Here is a 16,591-nt window from a genome sequence, read left to right as displayed (position 1 = left end):
TAAATATATATATATAATCTCTTGGTATCAAAAATTTTTTCTGGCTTGACGGGTTTCCGTTTTATTCAGGTTTTATTGTATATATATTCCGGTATTCCGGAGAGATTCCGGTAACGAATATTTTTACGCAGGTTTAACCGTATATATTACGGATGCGATTATTTCGTCCTCTGGTGTTCGAATAACATACTAAGCCGTAGTCGTCAGTTCTTTACCTGGAAAAATGGTTGATTGTAACGTAAATATAGGAAAATTTTAGTAAAAGGCAAAAGAATTAGCACTCTGTGTTAATTCGCATTTGCCAGAAATCGATTGTTTATTCATCAATGTTAAAAATGATTGCAGGTCAGTAGCTATAAGCTTATTTTCTTTTTAGTATATTGCAAATTGCTTGCAGAAAATCGTTTGGCAGTTCTGCGCTCCGAATGGGGGACGAATACAAATATTTATTTCAGTAATATTTTAAGTGTTTGATATTATTTACATTGACATCAAGTTTATAAAATTTTTTTTAAGGATGAATACGTAAAATAAAATACTGATAGAAATGCGTAGCCTTCTGGAGACATCATTTATTAAAATACTGTTAAAACGCACGAGATTGTAATCGATGCGTGATAAAAATTCATCCAAAATTACGATTTACAAATAGAAAATAAATAAAATTGTAATAAAAAAAATGTTAATGTTATTTACGTAATAGTTTATGTATCGATTTTGGACGAAATTTATAAGTATTTTTCTTTTAAGATTTAAAATTATATTTTTGTATGTATAATGTTGATTTCAGGTGTTCGGATAAAGCGAGTTTGTAGTGTTAGATGTAATGAATTTTATAAGTACAAAATTATATCTGATCAAATTACCGAACCAAAATGGTTTTTGGATGAAGTGTTTACAGTAATAGGAGGAAAAGTACAAGTACAATAATCACTACAGAATGAAAGAAATAGTAATGGTGCATAAATAATTGAATAAATATTAATGATAACTTAATATATATTTAGAACAGAAGTCTTAATCTGTACAAGAAATTTTTCCATAGCATCAACCAGCATGTAATACTGGGTGCATTGTCTAGTAAAGCAGCTTTAATATGGCTGGATGAACGAATTGAAGATATAATCGGTTTCAAATAAAGCAGATTATATCATTTGCATGTTCATCCAGCTGTATTAATGTTACTTTACTAGGCAACTTACTATGTCTACAAGATGATAAGTTAACTTGAATCAAAGGCTTGATTTTGGTTAACTTTTCATCTTGTAAACCTGGTTAACTTTTCTCATTTCAACATTTGAACATTATGGAGTTAACCTAATTTTTAGAATATTGACTGGAATTAGCTGTTTCAAGACACTCTACAAGAGTTAAATTTCTTTAAAAGGATTAGTGATATATGATGCTTTAGTGATTAGTAGTAATATAGAATTAACCCTCTGCTGGAATTAACAACTGGAAGAATGACATTGTATCAACTTGATTTAAGGTGCATTGAATGTATGAATGCTGTATATGCTGTATGAATATTGTATATTCTTCACCTATATTCTTGTTTTATCCAGTTAACTTTTCAGGATAAATCTTATCCTGATTAACTTTTATTATGTAAATACTGTATATTGTAAGGGTTGATGTTAATTAATACACTCATTGTCATAAAAATTAGTGCATGAAGAAGTTGTCAGAATCAAAAGACAATTGTACAGTACATATGTGAGTGTGACAGTGATATAAGTAAGTGATTACAAAATGAAGGCAAAAGGGTCATTTATTGCAGGAAAAACTACAAATAAAAGGAGGTTTTAGTACTCTGTTAGGCCATCTCTAGTGGTCCAACAGAGTACTAGAATCTTCATGCAGTGTATTTACACCTCTAGTGTGCTACACAATATGATATGGGTGGGCATGGAGGCATACAGGTGTTGTATGGTGTCCTGTGACACCTCAGTCCACAGTTGTTGCAAGTGGTCCTCTAGTTTGACCAAACTCCTAGACTGTCTAACTTGGCATCCCAGGTGATCCCAGACATGTTGGATTGGTGACAAATTGGGACTGGGCAAGCTGGGAAGTGTGGCAATGAGGTAGAGGCAGTCCTGTGACACCCTTGCTATGTATGGTCTGTTGGAAAATGGCTCTTGGAAACCCTACCATGATGTCACTAACCTACCACTGGGTTGTCACGGTCCTTGGATTACTACTAGAGATGACTGGCTATTGTATGTGATGGCACCCCAGACTATCACGCCAGCTGTGGGGGTGGTGCGCTGCTCCAAAGTGTAGGCAGATTGAGGCATTTACCACTGTGCCTCTAGACATGAACACAGTCGTCGTCAGTGCCCAGACTGAATCTGGATTCATTGCTGTAGACAACCCATTCATTCCATTGTGGTCCAACCCCATTGGGAGTGACACCATTCCAAATGGAGGTGATGTTAGCCAGCTATTAATAGTAGCACATGTAATGACTGCTGCAATACCAAATGTTCCTCACCTATGTGCCTTGAAATGGTACGGACAGACATGGGGGCCTGTAATGGTGGCACCATCTGTGTCCAGATGGTAGATAATGACACAGTTGGCTGTGTATGCTTCTCAGAGGTCCAGGTAGTGGTCTGCTGAGGGCACTTGAGCCTGGACATTGTGTGTTTAAGCTCCCCTCTTGCCCAGTGATCTCAACTCCTCACAGTTTGTTTGGGGCAATTGTCAGAATGGCCAAGGTCGGGTGGCCAACAGTTTTAGAACCTGGGCCGAATTGGAAAGAAAACTTTTTTCACGGGCCGAGCCAGAGGCTGCTCCAGGAAGATTTTGAGGTGGTATGAGATCTCATTGTGGTGTCACCCCATAGAGACTAAATATTACATAGAGATTACAGATCATTTTCTATAGAGATGCCGACGGGCTTTCGTCCGCTTGGAAATCTTTTTGCGACGAATTGGCATAATCTATATAAAAGGCTTAATCAGGCTTAGGATGATCGATGATAGATATTTTATTTATTTGTTTATTTGTTATTATCATTATTGTTTATTAAGTACACGAAAATTTATATATAGCACTTTCGTTTGTAACACGTTACATTTTTATTTTTATTTTTTTACATAACCGTTAATTGGAATTCCCGTTGCGTAATTTTTCGAATTTCATATTTCGAATTTATAGAATTAACTGAGGATGAACGCTTAATGCGTTTGAAAACGTTTTTAAGTTATTAAAGAATTTTGCTGGATAGATGAAAGGTTTTTATTTTTATTGAGATTACAGATACATTTTTCACATTATCATGCATTATCAACATTAATGCTGTGCTTAAGACATTTGTAATGGAGGGTTAACTCTAAATGCACAGTCAGTTGTTGAAATTTTTTTTTTTTAGGCGTCAGAATTTTTTGTCGAGATATTCAGATTTAAGTAGCTAATATTGAAAGATTAATCGTGGGCCGCATAAATTCATTAGACGGGCTGGATCCAGCCATGCCTGGCCTAGGTGGCAGGCTAGTCAGTGAGATGACCATCTGGCTTCTCTCAACCTGATTATCCTTCAAATTCTCTTTCAAATTTGATTAGTTGTTCATATGGTCTTTGATTGCAATGTAAAGGCATCTCTAGTGATACAGTGTCCCTTTGCAACAGGTAAACTACAGATAGGATGCTTTTGCATGCTTTTATAGTCCAGGGGGGATACACTTTAATACCCTGTGCTGGCATTATTCAATAAGCCATCAGGCTAAAACCCTAATCATTTCCATATCTGCTTGAGACTTATCTGCATGCCAAGTTTTGCAGTGATATGACAATTCTTTCTTGGTGCACTAATTTTTACAGTAATAAGTGTAGTTTGCCTTAATGAGTATGTTGCAGTTTGGTCTTAATGTCATACTGCATAAGTACAATAATATTTCACTACCTGGCAAAATATTTACTGTAAAACAATTGTTGTTAAGTTACAAATAAATAGAGGGAAAAAATAAAGATGTAAAATTTATTAATATAGTAGCTCCTTGTCATGTCATGCATGTAGGGAAACAAACCAAGTGAGTGATATATTAGATGATCTAATTTATTTATCCATTATCGGCTAAACTGCTTTAAATTTGGGAGACCAAAAAAAAATGATATATTCAAATGAGCAATATAACAAGATACTACTGTATAAGACAAAATTTCTTGGTATACAACATTAGTACTTTAATGAATTGGAAATATTACATTATGAATTTCACTCTCATATTCTGTATAGATAGATACATAGATATGATACTGCCCCTAGTTAATTCTAACAAAGACTAATATTAAGTGTTGTATGTCTCCTTTCTGGGTGACTCTTGTTTCTTTGAAAAGATTTGAATAACCATGTTAAATAGTTCCACAGTTAATTTGCATGCAGAAATGATTACCAAAGTCAATGAAATTTAAATGAACATAGTTTTATGTTTTGTTTTTTGTTTACATGTAATAATTCTTCACTTAGCTGCTATTTTATTCAAAAGAAAGAACTCAGTCTTGATCAAAATTTCATTTACAGTAGTCTTTCCATTCGTTCAAGATTGCATATTATTCAATACTAAAAGACTTACTATGACACCTTGTGAACATATAGCCCAAGTTTATTAATTCCAAACATTTTTGGTCATTTAACATGACAGAAAATGTTTGGAATTAATAAACTTGGGCTGCATGTTTACAAGGTGTCATAGTAAGTCTTTTATTAGTCTTTCCATTAATAATAAACTTAAAAAATTCAGAAATTAATGAAAATTAAAAAATAATTTGGAATGATTAAAACTCAAAGTTGTCCAGTATAAAACTGCTTCTGAAAACTCAAGAAGTTTTCAGAAGCATTTTTATACTGGACAGGGATAAGTTTAATAGCCAGAATGGGACCATAGCCACTATGGCCAGAGCAAAATTGAGTGCATTTTTTACTTCTAATTACTGTAAATGAAGATAAACCATAAAATTGATGCAATAAGGCTCATCTACATCAAATAAATATCAAAATGAAGTGTAAAACATAAATGTAGTTCATATACAAGTACCTTAATGAAAAATGGAAATAAATTTTTGCCTTAACATATAGTATATATATAAATAGGTAGTTTTGCCTTATTCTAAGACTGTAGCTTCTGGTTTCAAATAAAAATTTTATTAAAAAAATTGCATAAATGCTATTTAAATGCCACCCATAATCAATTGTGCCAGCACTCAGTATTTTAAATATTTTTCTGCAGAATAGTGAAATTTTTTTCATGGACTTACGGTTGGGAAATATCTCTAAAGTGTAGCATTTCTATTAGGACACCAAAACTGGCAATATTGATATTTGGTGCTAAATAGGTTGACACTAATTGTGGATTGCATTATGATTGTTCATCATTAAATATTTTCTGAAATCTGTTATAAAATTATATTGGACTTGCTTATATTTATCCAAATTATTTTACAAATTCAGTTGGTTTAAGAACCAGAAAAATCTGAGAATTAAATTGGAAAATAATTTTCAAATATGGTGATTCTTTTACAAGTGAATAAGAATGTATATAAAAAGTATATTGATTGTGAAGCTACTTAATCCTAAACTGTAGTAAAATTATTTCTTAGATTAAATGTAAAAAATAGCTTTACATTTAATATATATATATAGTTTAACTAATTTATTTTATAGTTTTCTAAGTAATAGAAATACATATATATATATGTATGTATTTCTATTACTTAGAAAACTATAAAATAAATTAGTTAAACTATATATTTGAAAACTGATTTTGATTGACTGTCTGTCAACTTTTATAGATTTATATTTTAAAATATTATATAATTCTATTGCAGAAATATATACTGTTATCAATCATAAAATTGCTCAATAATATGTTTCTTACTATTTTTATTTTTTCTTCAAAAATACCACATTAAAAATAAGTTTTTTAATTATAAGTACAGTATCAATAACAATATCTTTTAACTAAATTGGTGTCAATGAACACACTCGACAAACCTTTATGTCCGATAACATTTAAAATTCGTGAAATAAACGTTTTTGGCCTCACTCAAGGTCTGCTTCAGGTTAAATTGAGAAGGAATTCCAAACTTAGAACGCCTTGTATGGAACAATTCATTAACCGTATTTATTGGTTGCATGAATGTGCCATCTATGTATAAATATGTAGATGGCACATTCATGCAATCGATAAATACAGTTAATAACTATGTTCCAATTTTATTTTAAAATTTAACATTTTAAATCGTTTCATATAATGTGTTCTATGTTTGGAATTCCTTCTCAATTTAACCTGAAGCAGACCTCGAGTGAGGCCAAAAACATTCTTTTCACGAATTTTAAACATTACCAGACATAAAGGTTTAAGTGTGTTCACAGTATCAATATTTACAATTTTAGAAGTGAAATTAATTCTAAAAATTTAATACAATTAATTATTTATTGTGACAATGTCACAATACTGAGCTGCAATTTTTAATCATATTTTTGATAATTTTTTAAATTTAAAATATTCACCTCTACCTAAAATTAGTAGTGTCTTGCCCCTTTATATCATACTTTTCCATTAGCAAGAGTCATACTGGTCATCTATCTAACTCCTTTCAGGAGAAAATTTTAAAATTGAAATAATGGGATTTCCGGTTTGCATTGGAAGTTTGTATATAGTTAATCAGTGTGTCCTGCCTCTAATCTTTCCATATTTGGTCTTGTCTTTCATCCATCTAACTCTGTTCTCAAGATTCAGGAAAGACAAATGGACAGACAATAGTGGGAATTTACAGGTCTAAAATTTTTTAAAATTGCATCCAATAATTAAAATATCTGTAAAGTATCTTAATGTTTATTTCTATAGTGATTAGATGATTGATTTATTAAAATTATTATTATATTTATTGATCTATTATTGAATTTGATACAAATTTAAATTTTTAGTTATGTAAATTTTAGTGGAATAATTATAAATAAAATTTTTACATATGATTTCAAGAAAAATAAAAATTTTATTATGCTTAAATTTTAATTGTTGTGATGAAAATTTTGAAAAAAAATATTTTTGCAAACTCATAAATTATGATTTATTTTTGAAAATAAGCAACACGTTTATATGAACTTTTTCAGATGTTTACAAAGATTTACAAATAAAAGGAAAATAGTTCATAAAAAAAAGAAAACAAACAACAAATGTAAAGCATGGTATTATGAAGTTAATTAAATGTTAGTAAGCCTATGTTTGCTGTGTATAAGCCATTTATTGTTTTTTTTTTTGAGAAATTGCTTATTTCTTTGATATCATCATTGTTCAATTGTATAATTTCTTGAAACTCGGTGATTTCATTTCAATTGAATGCTTGTCAGTTGTAGGCAATTAAGCTTTTTTTTTTTTACATCAAATATTCAGTTATTTCAGTTATTTGTTGGTGTTGTTTAAGTAGACTGGATAGATAATTTTCATATACAGTGGAACCCTGGTTAACGAATGTCCTGGTTAACGACCAAATTGGTTAACGAACTTTTATTTTGCAAAGATTTTGTCTCGGATAATGAACTTAACGGCTTTTTGTGTCAAATTTGTAAGCTTGCCGACTTTTAGGGAAAATCAGTTAATCGTGTGTCGGTGATGGCGGAGGAGACAAAGATGACAAGTATTTTACAGTGAAAATCGTTTATTAGAACGGGAAGATGCTTGCATATTTGAGGTAGTTGGAAATGGCTTATCTACAGTATTTTCTCTCGGCACTGAGGAGTGGTATCGCTGGTACTACGATAGTGCAAGCTGATCAGTCATAGCCCCAGAGCGGACGAGATGGATTCGCTTGGTCACAGAAGCGATGGTAGGTGACAGAGCTGCAACGACTGGAGCGGTCCGCGAGACACAACACAAATTTTAGCAGGCACGACTTCAGGCTTAACCCAGATGAAGACAACATAGATTAATCGCCATAGAATTTTTAGGAAAACTGCATTTTGACCTTGAGATTCAGGGTTTTTATAGTATTTTTTTCTTGAATCTCACCTTACGATTAGTCCTGCGTCCCATTCCTCGCTTCCCGATTGTTTTCTTCTTTGTCTCCAGGTGAAAACCGAAACCAGATCAGGTCACGAGAAAGGTTTGTTCCGAGGCATTTATTTGATACCTGTTTGTCGACTCTGATCAGAGATTGTTGATAAACCTATAAGCCTTTTGCTCATAATTAGCCTATTGTTTCTGCTATCTGTCATTTTAAAACTTTAATGATCGTATGTGATGTTTTTATACCCGTCAAATCTTTCCCCTTTTCCGAAAATTTAACCTAGATAGACTGTTTATGAGCACGTTTTCCTATATTTTCATTAAAGAAAACCCATTTTACAAATAAAATTACAAAAATACTGATGGCTAGAACGGATTAATTGTATTTGCATTAATTTCTATGGGAAAAATTGCTTCGGTTAACGAACAGACTCGTGGAATGGATTACGTTCATTAACCAGGGTATCACTGTACTGTATTGCTTATATGTGTATAAAGATTAACAATTGTTTAATATGGTATATCATAATTTAGCTGTTTTTATTTTTAGATAATAGGTTAGGTACTGATTCAAAATACATGGAGTTACATAGCAGTCAGATAAACTTGTTTATAATAATTTGAAGAAAATCTATGATATTATAGAGTACTGTCTCAAATAAGCATTCCAAACATTATTTTTGATTTCATGCAAGTTGTGTGAAGTTGTTTCATTAAACTCTTGTTTAAGAAAGGAGATAAGCATTTTATAATATGTATGAATTTAACCAATGATAATGAAGTAGCTCAACATGATAGTTTTATCTGAGTTTATCATCTATTACAATATCAAGATGTGTAGTTCTTGATGTATTAATGTTTGTTTTATCTATTCACATTTGAAAGTTATTTAGTATAACTGGGCTATTTTTATTTATATGTATAGAAGATAATTACATTTATTATTAATCAATATTAATAGTAATATTTCATTAATATTTTAATGATGATGATAATATAATAAATTGATTCATAAATTATTAGCTTTTTATATAGGTTTAGATAAGATATTTAATAAATTATTTATTTTATTTTTAAGTAATTTGCTCTCTTTGGCAGCACATGTGATAACTAATCAACAGCATACATAATTTTATTGTCTTCTAGAAATGTGAATAAAAGATTAACATATGTATTAAATAAGAGAAGTTCAAAATTGTTGTGGAGTTTGTTGGATTGCTTTAAATTTATTTTTACATAAAATTTTAGGTTTTTCAAATATGATAGTAACTACAATAACAGAGTTCACAGAAATCAGATGCTTAAAGTTTATTTTATCAAGATCAACATTGTCAAACACTTTGATAAATCTATAATTACTCATGATACTATTAATATGTAATAATTATATAAGTATGAAATAATTTTATGTTTATAGTAAATTAAAGCATCTATAGGAGAAATACATATTTTTAAACCATAATCATTAAGATAGATACAATTTATTTACAAAATTATTGAATCTGGTACAAATAAAGTACTATTTCCATTATTTTTGCAAAGAAAGTGATGATTATTATAGGACAATAATTATTAATATCTGTTTCAGACTTTTTTTCTTAAATATAAGAAGAACAAGATTGTGAGATCTGTTGTCAGGGAAGATTCCTGTTTTGAATGATTTATTAATTATGAAAGAAAGCAGAGTAACAATTATGTTGGAATTATACTTCAGAATTTTTGCATTAGCACAATCTGTCTGGAGTATTGCTGTTGATTTTAAAGATATATATTTCAATAATAGTAGTATTATCTAATATAAATGATAAAGTAAGATAATCAATACACTGTTATTCTGAAACATAGTGATGCCAGATATCTTAATAGTCTTTCTTATTTCTATAGTTATCAGAGAATATGTAGGCAATAGAATTATTTGAGTGTTCAACATTATTATAGAAAAATTTTTTAATGAAAAAGTATCTCATTGATGGATGTTCAAAGGGAGTTTTTTATTACTTTCTTAAAGTCAGAGGATATTTGTTTTCATAATTAGTTTACCATTTAAATAAAATTCATTTAACAATAGATTCAGGTCTCATTTGACTGATGAAAATTTTGAAATTTTCAATTAAAATTTTTCTGAGCAAAGATAGATCTAATTATTACAGAACCAAATATAAAATTATAAACATACATTTTTTAAAAATCTATATTTATTTGAGATGTATAATATCATTTTTGATGAGCTTTTAAAATGGAATTATAAATAAATAGTTATAATTATAGATTTTTAAAATACAGTAATACCTTGACTTACGCTACCCCGACTTACGCGAACCCGGAGTTACGCGATATTCAAATCTCGTCGATTTGTCTTTTGTTTCAGCACCACGCAACTCTTGATTACTCCCCCCCACACTATTGTTTGGCTTACATGTTCGGACATGTCGCGTGGAATCAACATATAGCTACAATTTATTTTGTTATTTATTTCTGTGTTTGTTATATATATGGAGACTCGAGAGACTCTACTATGTCATCCAAACGAAGTAGAACTAATTCTTCTGCATCAAACAAGAAAAGAAAAACTTTATCTTTGGAATGTAAAGTTAACATTGGGTATGTTCGTAAAGTCGAACGAGTTAAACGAGAATGACGTCATCGTTATTCCTATTTCGTTAGACTTTTCGAACGATTCGTTACTAACGCGTTTAACTCGTTTGACTTTACGAACGTACCCATTATTAAAGACTTCGATACAAAAATGAAAATTTGTGAATTGGCAAAGAAGTTTGATCTACCGGAATTGTCGGTCAGAACAATTATAAAAGGCAAAGAAAAAATTCTCGAAGCTGTGAAAAATGCTCAATCTTTAAATTCAAGCATCATTCGTAAACGTCACAGTATTATCGCTGAGATGGAAACAATGTTAAAATTATGGCGTAATAATCAAGTAAATGTGAAAAATTGTAAAATAATATAGGCCTAATTTGTTATACATATGTATTATCTAAGATTTTATTAAACATTTTTTTCTAAATTATTGTTTTCTTTAGTCTCCGGCCCCAATTAAAAATTATTTGTATGTATTTATATGCGAAATTATACCCCGACTTATGCAAATTCGACTTATGCGGTTATCACTCTGTCCCACCTATCACGTAAGTTCGGGGTATTAATGTAGTTTTGTTTGAATGCTAATATCAAATAAATTATGAAAAGTATAAATTGTAATTATAAAATGGTTTCAGTTCATTTCACTTAAAATTAAGTTTATAAAATATTTTAACTTAAGATGTAGTGGTGCAGAGTATAAGCTAGTATGAGACTGTGTTTGATTGGATGTTTTGATCTAGAGCAGATATCCAGACACACTGAATACAAATTTATTAATTTTTCCCATGAAATTTTTTGAAATTTTAAGCTGAATTGCCTTGATTTAGTTATCCTTGTTCTTAATAAAAAATTGCTTGAGCTAACAATTCATTTATATTAATTGCATTTAATATTAATTCTAAGCTTGATATTGATATAATTTCCTATAAAAAATTTTATTATAATAGTATATAAATAGATTTTCTTTAGTTTTGAATGCAATAAGTTAATAGAAGTAAAGAAGAAATATTTGATTGATAGCATCTGATAAAAATTTTATAAATAACCAGTAAAAGGAAATATATTAAGGTGTCAGTTATCCATAACATTTGATGATGTAATTAGATCTAGATAACTGAATTTTTCAGCAAATTAAAATGTATAATAAAATCTCGTTCTTATTAATTATTATATTTGGTTATTATTTAATCAGCAAAAAACCAAACATTGAATTTAGTTTATTATTTTATATTTGTTCTCATCTATTGAAATACAGGATGGTTATAATTAAACAGAGGTGTTTATAGCTCTCTGTAGAAAAACTAATGGATCAAATGCAGTCAAATTTGATTTGCATACTTTCCTGACAATGGGATTTTGATTTCTCAAATAAAAAGTTTAGTTCAAAAATTTTCTGGTAAGACGAAATTTGATACTAATATGCCATTGCAATTTGCATATTTGATAGGTTGTCAAAGAAATTCAGGGAATACAGAGAAGTTGAGATACAAAGTGCATTTATTTTATTGCAATTTAGTGTGGTGATTACATATTCTGTGAGTTGTAACTCACTGTAGGTTACACTGTTACACATTGTAATTTTACATGACAAATTGCACACAAGGAAATGTTTACGTAACTAATAAATCAGACTAATAGTTCTAGTTCATGTGCTCTCCATCTTCCTGTTGTAAAGCATGTATTCAATGAACAATGCATTGGATGCAAAACATAAGTGATTTGAGTGCAATTGTCTCACATGTAGAAAAATTATTTTTTACAATATTTCAGTTAGGAACATTTATTGAAATTGCACTGATAAACAAGGCTCTTCAGATATTCACATAATGAAAAATTAGAAGCCAGATGATCATGATGGTAATGCTGTTGGAAATAATTGGCTAACTAAAGTTTCCCCCACACTGGGTCATATAAGACAAAACAATGTACACTCTATCCAGCATGAAAAATCCAAACATAGGTTGGCAAATGCTTTTGATGCCCTTCCTGGGCTCTTCTTTAGGCCAAATTCGCTGTAACTGGATTCTTATAATTGAATGTTTTTAAATAAGAATGTGCTTTACTTCTTGATGTTCAAATATGGAAGGCAATCATGTGCCGTTTCAAAAAATAATTTTTTACCATTGGGAATATGATGTGTGCATCCTATAAAAGTCACGTGTATCATATAACAAATTACAATTTGTCATCCAATAAATATTTCCAAGCTGTTGAGAGATTCATTTCTTCTTTAAAATTGATGCAGGTTAATTTGTGATCTGCTTTGAATATCTCCATCGCTTCCAAAGTTCTTAGGTGTTCCTGATGACGGGTGGTGTGGATAACTCGTTCCTTGTTAAAAATCGGGATTATGTTCGGGTTTGTTGCATATATAGATAATGCCATCAAACATTTGTTGATATCTGATTTATGTTTCTTTTACTATAGTGGGTAATGGACATTTGGTGGATCCTGTGTAAATCAATTGCCTCTGCCACCTGTCATCTATTAACGGAATGGTATATATTCCTGGAAGCTTGTTCAGGTTATGGGCATCTTTTCCGTTTCTCAATAAATTGTATATGGAAGAGTTTCTTCTGTATGTAATTCTAATTCCTTTTTTCTTTGCAATCTCATTATATATTGTTTTTAGTTGTGGGTTGTAAGTTACTGGGATCTTATCCAAGTGTTCTTTATTAACTCTTCCTAATGCCTTTTCTTCATCTGTCATAGTGTTTATATGAAGGTGTTTACTGCATAATTTGTTTATTATGTTGCCATAACCATGATCATTAGACTTTTCTAATATATGATAATTCTTGTTGTAGATCGTTATTTGTGGAAGAGTGAGTATAGGCCCTTTCTACCAACGTCCTGAATGCTGCTATTTTGTAAGAGTATGGATCACTATTACAAAATAGTGACCCATACTCTTACAAAATTCTTCTCATACAATTATATTTAATATAATTGTAAGCTCATACTTTCCAAAAATGTTAGTCAATGAGACCATAATTCTCTCATAATTATCATAAAGATAAAATGAGTTTTTTGATATTTAAGATAATTTTGTAATAAAATCCAAAATGTTAAAATAGTGACCCATACTCTTACAAAATTCTTCTCATACAATTATATTTAATATAATTGTAAGCTCATACTTTCCAAAAATGTTAGTGAATGAGACCATAATTCTCTCATAATTATCATAAAGATAAAATGAGTTTTTTGATATTTATGATAATTTTGTAATAAAATCCAAAATGTTATCAAAATGTCACATTTTAATAATTCAATTAGTATTTTTAATTTATTTAATTTATTTTTTAAGAGTATTTTGTAAGAGTATGGGTCACTATTACAAAATAGTGACCCATACTCTTACAAAATAGTGACATTGTAAGCAAATTTGTTGGTCATCATAAATACTTCCAGCTTTGCTGAACATACTGTACATTCACTAAATACACTACTTGTGGGCTGCCAAAATACAACAGACCTCAAAGGCAAGATTTAATTTTTTTAGTTTTTATTACGTAATGATTTAAAAACTGAAAGAACAGATATTTCATTGGTTGACATACATCAGAATATTCAGTCGAAAGCTACTATTCATTTCATCTCTAGTTGGTATTTTTATAGTTACTGAATACTTTTAAATTAAAAATTTATATGCTAAATCTTTTACTGAATCTAACAGTAATTTTTATCTTTTAATTTTACAGTACCAGCAGAGGCTTCAGCCTTTTTAGGTATAGTTGGAGCATTTTTAGTGCTGCTTGTGGTATTTTATTTATATTTAAATAAGAAGTTTTGTTTTACCACAATTGGTGGTTTTCCATGTTGTGACAAGCCTCTTTCTAACCAAAGAGAACCAGCAACTAAAGATTTAGGTAAGTTAATTTTGAAGTATCTATTGAGAAAAATATTTTTTATGAGGTGGCATTTTATAGGAACAATCAAATTTTATATTGAATTATTCTATTTATTTAAATATAAGATGACATCAAATCTAAGACACACTTTAATTTCTACATGCTCATCCATGGATTTTTTTTATAAAAATAAATAACATGAGACACATTTATTCAAACAGAACTGATTCTATTAGTATAAATTTGTTCAGTATTTATTTATTTTACAGTAAAGTATGTTATCTATCACTGTGTTCTGTAATTTCTGTATAGAAGTTTCTGTAAAGTCAGAAACTTCTTCACTTTCCATGTTAGCTTCTTCTGAATTAAAACTGGATTCAATGCTTACATCTTCCCACATACAACTATCCTCAGTATCATTTGAAGCATCAGAAATGCAATGTTTCCTGAAAGAGTGTAGATCAACTTTTTCTGGGATTTTCATCAAAGTACTTACAATATTATTATAATAGATAACAAGATTGATCTCTTCTGCTCTTAAATATTGATATGATTGATATGAGTAATGATCGTAAATATTATGAATATTGTCTAATAGACAATATAATATTTACGATCATTACACGAACACAGTGGAATCAGTGACAGAAATAAGATGCTTGGAACTAGGGATTGCTAATTTTGATATATTACATAAAAATCTACGATGTATCCTGTTTTTAGATATACTAAAATATGTAAAAAGTATGTCTTACATTCAAGTGAATATGATAATTAATAACAATTAACAACAATGTGAAATTAGGAACTTTTGGATTTTATATTTTAATTCAGTTTAATTAATAATTAGTTAATCGGCTTAAATTATTGTAAGCAAAAACTAAAATCTCTTCTATGAAATTTTAAAGAAAAATTATGAAAACTGTTAGAAGTGGAATTGATTTAATTAGTGATATGTTGTATTTATTATATTTGTATGCCACTATGCTGATATTTTTATTATATTTTATATATTGTGATTCTGTACATATATTTAATATAATTGTAAGCTCATACTTTCCAAAAATGTTAGTCAATGAGACCATAATTCTCTCATAATTATCATAAAGATAAAATGAGTTTTTTGATATTTAAGATAATTTTGTAATAAAATCCAAAATGTTATCAAAATGTCACATTTTAATAATTCAATTAATATTTTTAATTTATTTAATTTATTTTTTAAAATTTTTAAAATTTATCTTAATTAAAAGACAAAGTGGTAATTGCTAAAAAGTTAAGGTAAATACTTTTTAAGTTTATTATTATTATTATTATAATATGTATTTTTTCAGTATTGCAGAGACTAATATATAATAGCATCTTTCCAAATTTAAATACAAAATCAGCATTATTTAATGCTTGTTGAAGGATGGCAAGTGCTAACTTTATAAGTAAGCAGAAAGAAATGTAAAACATTGGAATATTATTGTTCAATAAATTTAAAAGAGAACATGACAAAATGACTCCATATCAGATCAGAACTTTTGAAAACTTATCAGTACATACAGTCGATTCCGTTTAATTGGGCCACCAGTTAATCAGAGCAGCTGTTTAATTGGGACAAATTTCAAAGAACAGAAACCAAACTAATAAACTAATACATGATTTAAACACTTAATTGGGACAGTAAAAGAAAATGAATTTAGCAATTTTTGATATTTTTTTGTAGAAAAGGGCTGGCAGAATTACAATTTAATAAAAAAGTAAAATACATCTGGATACGAGTCTAATTAGACTCATATCCAGATTAGGGTTTGGGAAGTCTCGACATTCTCAAAGTCCCGGGACACGAGACAACCCACGATCAAAATCCCGGGATATCCCGGGACTTCGAGACTTCTCAGAATAAAATTAGAATCGAGTTCATTTTTGTCGAGATGTATCAATAAAAAAGCAATTTTAGTAAAAATCAACATTTATTGAACATAAAATCAAATCCTAACATTTATAACGTTAAAATCTAAACAGTTTGTATGTTTAATTCTTATAATCATAGATTCATTTTTGGCAGTGAAATCTTAAAATTATAAAACCAACTTAGCAATCATACTAATCATTAATTAATAATCATCACCTAGTTTCTATTCA

General features: G+C 29.4%; 1 protein-coding gene across 3 annotated transcripts in view; it reads left to right on the top strand.

Annotated features, from left to right (window-relative positions):
• The first annotated feature begins 187 nt into the window (after positions 1-187).
• LOC111625445 (synaptotagmin-16-like) overlaps positions 188-16,591 on the top strand; it is a 31,238-nt gene continuing 14,834 nt past the window's right edge. For all 3 annotated transcript variants that reach the window (XM_023368590.1, XM_023368592.1, XM_023368591.1), the window contains exons 1-2: positions 188-345; positions 14,312-14,479. In XM_023368590.1, coding sequence (XP_023224358.1) covers positions 327-345; positions 14,312-14,479 — 187 coding nt within the window. In that variant the 5' untranslated portion in view covers positions 188-326. The remainder of the gene's footprint in view (positions 346-14,311; positions 14,480-16,591) is intronic.

The sequence above is a fragment of the Centruroides sculpturatus genome, unplaced genomic scaffold (assembly GCF_000671375.1).
Source record: "Centruroides sculpturatus isolate CEXI.00-Female unplaced genomic scaffold, Cexi_2.0 scaffold379, whole genome shotgun sequence".
Classification (NCBI taxonomy): domain Eukaryota; kingdom Metazoa; phylum Arthropoda; class Arachnida; order Scorpiones; family Buthidae; genus Centruroides; species Centruroides sculpturatus.
This window is presented reverse-complemented; position numbering and strand designations above follow the sequence as displayed.